Source organism: Camelina sativa, chromosome 17, assembly GCF_000633955.1.
Source record: "Camelina sativa cultivar DH55 chromosome 17, Cs, whole genome shotgun sequence".
Classification (NCBI taxonomy): domain Eukaryota; kingdom Viridiplantae; phylum Streptophyta; class Magnoliopsida; order Brassicales; family Brassicaceae; genus Camelina; species Camelina sativa.
The window spans coordinates 15,678,618-15,686,773 of NC_025701.1; the positions used below are offsets into that span (position 1 = coordinate 15,678,618).

The 8,156-nt window shown below is 31.9% G+C and overlaps 2 protein-coding genes and 1 pseudogene across 2 annotated transcripts in view; 1 reads left to right on the forward strand and 2 right to left on the reverse strand.

Moving 5' to 3' along the window:
- LOC109129901 overlaps positions 1 to 5,572 on the forward strand; it is a 7,594-nt pseudogene extending 2,022 nt beyond the window's left edge.
- Positions 5,876 to 7,294, reverse strand: LOC104757339 (60S ribosomal protein L18a-1). The gene is made up of 4 exons (XM_010480069.2): positions 7,202 to 7,294; positions 6,989 to 7,104; positions 6,822 to 6,885; positions 5,876 to 6,365 (listed from the first exon to the last, which is right to left on the reverse strand). The coding sequence occupies exons 1-4, from the start codon at positions 7,214 to 7,216 to the stop codon at positions 6,024 to 6,026; spliced, it is 537 nt and encodes a 178-aa protein (XP_010478371.1). The 5' UTR covers positions 7,217 to 7,294; the 3' UTR covers positions 5,876 to 6,023.
- Positions 7,529 to 8,156, reverse strand: part of LOC104757340 (60S ribosomal protein L18a-like protein) — a 2,112-nt gene continuing 1,484 nt past the window's right edge. The window contains exons 4-5 of the mRNA XM_010480070.2: positions 7,974 to 8,088; positions 7,529 to 7,843 (exon numbers count right to left, since the gene is read on the reverse strand). Of these exons, the coding sequence (XP_010478372.1) occupies positions 7,784 to 7,843; positions 7,974 to 8,088 (175 nt within the window). The 3' untranslated portion in view covers positions 7,529 to 7,783. The remainder of the gene's footprint in view (positions 7,844 to 7,973; positions 8,089 to 8,156) is intronic.

The window sequence follows — 8,156 nt, forward strand, 5'->3', positions numbered from 1 at the left end:
TTTATTTGCCCACTTTCCCACGAAATTTTCAATTTTCAGTCTATATAACTAACCACTTTCTCCACAGTTTTCTAGTCCATTAACCAATCTCATCTTGTATATATTTGTCTCAAAACCACTAGATATTTTTACTCCTATTCAAAACAAATGTTGTCATATTATTGCTTCGCAGCCTTCACTGAAATTTGAAAGAAGGCATATGAGTACAACACCACTATCTTTTTGTTCTCATTCAATGTAATTTATTATTATATTCCTCTAATATTATATCTAGATTTGGGGGTTTAAAGTTTAGGGTTTAACTTATGTAAATGAACAAAGATGATTATACATAGATATGATATTATTATACCATGTACATTGTTGTTTTCCCGCTTTCAATTTTTATTAAAAATTTGAGTTTGTCAAACATAAGCTACTATGAATGTAATTTATCTTTTTGTTCTCATTAGTAGCTTATGTTTGACAAACTCAAATTTTTAATAAAATTCAAAGCGGGAAAACAACAATATACATGGTATACTAATATCATATCTATGTATATTTCCATTTGTTAGACAGAATTTCTAAAATAATCTTTGTGAAATTAATGTCATTTCTCTTTCTAATTCAGCACAACTCTTTACCTTTTTTGATACTATGAATGTCATTTGTGGTTTTAGATGCTAAAAGTTTTATTTAGCCTTAATCTTTCTTTAGAGTATTTTAGTATCATTAAGTATATTTACTATAAATTCTTAAATATAAAGTAATTATTAGATTAATATCATAATCTAATAACTACAAAGGCTTCATTATTAACTGTATACATATTATTATTAAAAAAAAATTATAAGCCAAAAAAAAATACACTAAAACGATTAAGATGCAACATTTAATCGTGAGACCTTTTGTATTCCCAAAACTCTAAAATCCCCTTTTATTCGTTCTTTGATAACAGAGAAAAAAACCATACTTCGAGAAAAATAGGAGACTCGATTACATTGCTGATCTTTGGTGAATCCACATCAAGGGTTTAAATTCTTGGTATTTTCACAATTTCTTTGCCAAAAGGGTTCTTCTTGCAGATGCAAAGGTTAGAGTCGTGAATTTAAGAAGACTTTTACTTAATTTTGCAATTCTAACAGTTCTTATATCAAAGATTTCTTACATAATTGTTAACAAACTTTAAAGGGTGACACAATAGAAGTCACCTTCCTACCAACTAATATATTCACAAAATTCCTGAATTATATCGATGAAGGTGAGTGGTATGATTTAAGAGATTTTAAGATAATCAACCCAACCCTCAAAGAAAGAAATACACATCATCCTTACCAAATCAAATATACGGATAATACAACCATGATGCTGCTCCAACCATTGAGTCTAAAGAACTATTTTTGGTTCGAGGATTTGGATGATATACGTCGAAGAAGAGTAAATCATGGCATCTCTTTCAGTTAGTTTTTCTTTATTTAATTTATACTCACATTATAAAATTCCGATAATTTAGTATATTGGTATCTTTTGTGCTCTATAGATTTTTTATTTTTTTTTTGAAACTTTGTGTATTGGTCCCTCCCACAGAAAAATACAATTTCGATTTTTACCAAAATAGCTATGTGTGGATGTATAATAGATTTGGAAAGTGTCATTCAACTCATTAGAAAGTTAAATTCTGTCTTTTTGCCAAATTAGATGTATGCAGATTTATAGTAGATGTGGAGGACAAAAGAAGACATGGAAGTGACAATGATTGTAATGAAGTTGTCTTTACGCTATTGAATGGCAGGTAAAACACATTTATTCTACTTGTAATTATACTAACATTTATAAGTTTGTTTCTGTTATAATTTATATTAACTTGCTAAACCAGTAGGGATGAATCTGTAAAGTGTCGTGCAATAAAAAACTATGCTAACCAAAGGGATGCCATCTCACGTATAGGACCAAGCCGGTGTTTTGTGTATTGTGTTTCTAGAAGGTTGGTGAATATAAAGGTACATACCATTTATTACACTTGGTAGAATCAACAAATGGTAATCACTTTGGGGTATAATTATTCTCAAAATTCTGTTAAAATTGAATTCATCTCTACGTGCACCCTGTATTGTAAACACATTGGCCTCCTTCAAGATCTTTATAAAACCAGAGTTTCAAGATCTTGAACATCATAAGGCTATGTAAGTTGTGAATGTATATTATAATCAAGTTGTTGATATGATCGTGGCAAGCAAGGAGCCAGAGGCTGCAGAGCAACCAGAGGTGGTGGGAAGGATCACTCCTTCAAGAGCTAAGGAGATGGCCAAGGAAGCTCATGCACTCATAGTTGATGGGTCATTCAACCTACCGAGGATCCAAGTCTTCAACATATCCAACCTGAAGACTTCACCCGGTAATGATAACTAGGTAACTTAGGTGAGAAGTTTGTACTCTTTTTCCCATAGCTGAGTTTTGTCCCAATGGGTTTTCTCAGTATGGTTTTTTAATGAGGCAAATGGATCACTACGTCGAGTTATCTAGAAGTCATTACCAAAGAGGGAATAACGTACTTCTGTACTAGTTCAAGTGACTTCTGTACTACTACAGGTCACCTAGACGTTTTGCTGTTTTTCTTATTTCCTTTAAACGTCTTGTTGTTTTGGTTTTGAACTTCTTGTTGTTTAGAGTGTCGAGCCCTAGGGTGATTATAAACCCAAAAGCTACGCCTCTTTGTCCTTTAGCGAAGAATTATGTTGTAACAAGTATTGTGATCTTTCTTCTCTCAATTTGAATTCTTGAATGCGTTCTTGATTTCTGGGTTTCGATACACTTTGTGATTCAGAAACTCTTCACTATCTTACAATCCATTTAATCACCTAAACACCTATCACCATCGAATCATTGTTATCACTCGATCATCTTCACCTCCTCCGTATTTGTCATTTGCGAATCATCACCTTCCATTCTCATCGCCTATCACTTGGTCATCAGCCTCCATCAGAGTTCTAATCCTAGGGAAATCGTATTAGTTGTGAATACATTTTCTATATTTACATCTCTGAATTTGCTGATCGTTATCACATAAACTATGTGATGGAACATGAAGGTGAAACTTCAGGGACTCAAATTGAAGCAATGGTGGCTTGAAGATCTTTTTTTTGTATGTGCAACCTTTATTATAAGTTTGAATGTTTGTAGTAACAAATACTAGAAATCCATATATGGGTTGTTTTTTATTTTAATTCTGTAACCGTGATAACAAATTACATTAACTTAATCGTAATTTTAATTAGCCAAAATATTTATCACTGTGAATTGGGCTCATATTATACTTTGAAACTTTGTTAATGGGCTTTGATACATTTTATTATAGTTTGTTTCTTTTGAAGTCTAAAAATATTTTATTGACTATAAATTATTTCAAAAATGCTTTTCTAAAAATAGTATTTAGTACTATATTAAACATACAAATTATTTTATATATCAACAAAAAAAATCAGAAGAATTAAATAACCTACAATATAACTATTTTAACATAATTGTTAATAAAAAAGGATTTTTATCCGCACATTCAAACTACTACTAAAAGCTTTCATACATGTTTTTAAAAAATAAATAAAATCAAAATCAAAATTAAAAAATTATTGTTTATAATCAGTATCTGCCCGCACAAGAGTGTGGGTAACTCTCCTAGTAATATCTAAACAAAAATAAGACAATTGATTCTCACGAGAACCAATCAAATGGTGACACATGTTACTATCTCAATATTATATTTTATTGTAATAATTTAGATCTCCAAAAACTTAAATTTTTTATTAATTAGTTTATTTGTTGTTATTTTTTATTTTTCATTTTTTATAAATTTTAAAGTAAAATTAGCTATCTAACAAGTTCCATTATGCACACTTTTTAATTATATATTCAAATTATTCTAAACTAATATTAGTTTATATAATAAAAAAATATTAGTATGATTAAATATATTATGTGAGTTGAAAACAATGTATTAGTATTGTGAAACTAACTATATTATTTATAATTTTATTATTGATAATCTGATATATCGTATAAAAGATAAATATTTAAGAAAATTAAATATATTAAATAAGTAATTAAATATGTAATTTAATATGTCTAAAAATAATCATACTTTTTAATATAATTTAAGATTAAATGTAAAACTAAATAACAAATATTCAAATAAAACTAAATTAACAAATTAAGTTATATGAAAAATAATAATATTATTTAAGAGAAACTTGAGTTTCTCACCATTAAAAGTGTTTTTGGTTTTAGATTTTTCAAAAAACTACTTTCAAGCCAATCAAGATTATTCAAAAATTGGTTTTCCCAAAAATTAGGTAATCCATATTTTGTTGGTTTTTAGTTCTTTTCAAGGAAAAACCAAAATATACGTTTTACTAGTTTTTCATTTTTTAGCGTGACTTGAATTCTTTTTTTTATTTTTCTTTTTTTAAACAAATTTTTAACACATAATCTAAAAACCATAAACCAAAATCTAAAATCTAAAAACTAAAAATTAGAATTCAAAAACCACTTAAAAACTTGTGAACATTCATGGCCTAATACTATATTGATGAGAAATTTAATCAATTCTCACCAATGCACATGCTCCAATGGTTTCGTTTTTTTTTTTTTTTTGTCGGCTAAATATTTTATAAAGTCCAAATAGGAACATATTCGGTACAAGAAAGGCCACGAGAAGGCACACTAATTGCAAACATTTCAAGATAAGGAAAACAAATTGAAGACACGTGTTATGCAACGTGGGGAGTTTCTATTTGCCTTCAATTGTACCACATCGCCTTTTGCCAAATATCACCGGAAGAGATTTACTTGATTTAAACTTGGTCACCATAATTTCTAACCTCAGCAGATTAGCTCGGGATATTCATCAGAGAATCATCAGAACACGACGAAGACTCCAATACTTCATATCCCATCCCAATCAAACCGCATCATCTTGATCAATCCACCAAGGAGAACCTACGCTTTATTATAAAAGCCTTTTTGGCAGAGAGCGAGGAATTACCATCACTTGAGAGGAATCAAGCACTTAGTGAGCAAGGATCCATCTAATGACTTCCGGAATTCACAACTTCTCATAGTTGGAAGTGTTAATTTCAACCTGCAAAAGGCAACCAAAAGAGAAAAGACAAAATAAAATCCGAACAAAGTAGGAAAGATAAAACCGGCATCGAGACGGAAAACTAAAAGTACAAACAAAAAAGCTCCGATTTTAGACGGAGATTACAAACGAGTAACCCAAACTTTCTCTCTCTGAAAGATATGAGAGAGATAAAAGAGAGAAAGCTAATTGCTCCGATGGTTTCGTTTAGTTACTAAATTTTTTACACTTTATCACAAAAGTGATAAAATTTGTGAAAGAGATGTCCCGGGAAGAGATTTGAACATCTCAAACTGTACGAGCAATATAAAGTTTTGTTATTTAAGAAGCCCACATGATTTGTGGTTGTCTTCTGATTTGTTTTTCTAGCATAGGGATACAGTCCTCCAAAGAATTGTTCGTTTAGTTCGGTTCGCCGGGTTGCACTCATTTATGAGGGTTCTGATACAGCTTCGAATTGTTCAAAATCTGGAGATGCGATGGTTGCCCTCTTTTATGAGGGTTTTAGTTTATGCGAGTTCTTTTATTTGTCACCTTAACTCATGTGGATGTTTTAGTAGATATAAGAAGGATCTCTGTATTAATCGTGTATCAAACGTGATAGAAAGTTACTCAGTTTTTGTCATACCGTATGATTAATTAGATTAAGAGATGTAGTCTACAAATTCCATGCAGAGAAGAGGTATTAACAACTAGAAAATCAAGAAAATTTGAATTCTTTAAAGTCTCAAGAGTGCAAACTAATAAAGATGAACAAGAAAATCCAGAATCAAAATCAAGATAATGCATAATAATACTTCCAAGATTCTACACTCAAAATTTTAAAAAGACAAAACCAGCAACTTTGATCCCTTGAAAAAAGTATGAAATTGTCAAATTACCTTGTGATAAAAGAGAGAGAGAGATTCTACATGAACAAGTTAGGCCTGGAAGCCTTGTAGGTGGTCTTGAGCTTCCTGGTGGGAGGTCTAACCTTCCTGAAGACCAAGGGGAACTTGATCTTACTGTTGTGAAACTGTTTGGTGCTCTCTCTCTTGCAGAGGTTGGCTGGGACTGTGGCTGTCTTGATGATCTGAATGCAAGGGAACCTGACTCTGTGCCTAGATGCCATCTCGGTGTACATTTGCTCCACTGCTCCGTTCAAAGTAGTGTCACGGAACTCTTTGTACATGTTATGGTAACCTGTACGACTCTGGTATCTCAACCAGATCCCAAAGTTCTTGATCGTTGTTGGGTTCTTCTCAAAGATCTGTCGCAACCAATTAGTTTCCCAATGCATCAGCAGACGATTATAATAAAAAAAATTGACGCATAACAAAGAAACAGATGAAGTAGCCAAACATATTACACCTTAAAAGGAAACACAAATAACCATAAGAGAAGGGACTTATACTACAGAATGTCAAAAACACAAACACATCACACCATCAATCTAAAACAAACTTATCAAATATGTTTTAAAGATCATGTCAAATGAATATATAAAAATACTCAAATGGTATCAGTTGATTGAACGAAATCATGATAATAAACTAAACTCTAAACAAGAAGAAAATAAACACAGATGAACAAAATTGTCAAGAAATGTTCAATGTTTCTGAGGGCATATCAAATACAATCCATAGTAAACACAAGTATCAATACAGATCCTAACACCATAATTCACATTATTCAGATAAAGAGAATAGAGCAAACGAAGTATAACCTCGTTGATGGCTAGCATCTGTCCATTACTCTTCTTCACCTTCTTTTGCCTCCTCAAGAAGTACCTGACTCATCCAAACACATACAGAAACCATCCTTAGCTCAAGGATTCAAATCCATTTTAGTCCTAAAATCAAGGATGAATTATGTAAATATTATTAAACTAACCAGAACTTGGACTTGGCAAGAACCTCGTTCGTAGCCCAGAGCTTCATCCTGTAAATCTTAGGTTGCTCATCTTTCTCCGTCGGGAGTGCTCTTCCGACAACCTGGTACTGGTGAAGCTGCAAATAAGAAAAAATTTCGATCAGATTTCGCCGTGTCTAGACTACCAAATGCACTAAATCGCAAGAACTCTGGCCGGAATTAACGAGGTATTACCCTGAAAACGCCCATTTCCGTCTCCGCCGATGCTTGAATCCTCCAAAAAGACGCTAACTCACTCTTCTTGCTGCGTTTATATATGTGACCTAGTTTTAGAGAATGAAAAATAAAAACCCTAATCTCAATATTTCGTACCAAAATCCTAAAGCCCATTGGGCTTTCTTGATTCACAACCCGATGGTTAAACAACAATATTACTAATAAATTGTTTTTTTTCTTGGTCAAAACGCTAAAAAAAATTTATTAATCTTCAAAATAAATTTTGCTTAATTCCGGTTCAATCTAGTGTTGTTTTACTTGTGGAGTTAAAAAAGAACATAAAAATACGAGTTTCATGGGAACTTTGAATTGTAGCAACTTGCAATCGTCAAAGAAGAACACAGAATATATTACATAGCGATGTCACCAAGGGAATCAACAACATATACATTTTTGATAAACATAAAAGTTCAAACACAGCGTTACACAATGCTTCCTTCAGTAAACCACTAGATGTTCAAATAACTGGTATAATGATATTTGATATATCTACATTTTCGTGAAATATAGGATTGAGTTCGGTTAAAGGGAGTAGCTTCTTCACCAGATGTTAACATCCCCAGTCATCCCGAGCATGACGGCAATCATATAGACAACGCCCTGGAAGATTTCAGACCAAAACAAAAAAAGTCAGATGTATGAGACACACTATGATGAAAAATATAGATGAGTGACCAAGGTTGTGTGGTAAGACGACAACTTAATGAAAGAGACAGGGAAGGGAACTCACTGCGATTGAACAGGCAACGTAACCAGCCTTCTCGCGGTGATCAACAGATGTGACAAGAATAATAAAAGCACCGAGGTACCACGGGATCCCACCGAACAAAAAACCCATGATAAACCTGAGACCATATACAGAAAAAAAAAAAAAAAAAAAAAAAAAAAAAAAAAAAAAAAAAAAAAAAAAAAA

What these genes read in the sequence shown, in the direction of transcription:
- LOC104757339 (XM_010480069.2), bottom strand. An exon ending in CTTGCCAAGTCCAAGTTCTG is followed by an intron (nt 6,886 to 6,988) that starts GTTAGTTTAATA and finishes TGGATGAGTCAG; the next exon opens with GTACTTCTTGAGGAGGCAAA. An exon ending in AGATGCTAGCCATCAACGAG is followed by an intron (nt 6,366 to 6,821) that starts GTTATACTTCGT and finishes TGGTTGCGACAG; the next exon opens with ATCTTTGAGAAGAACCCAAC.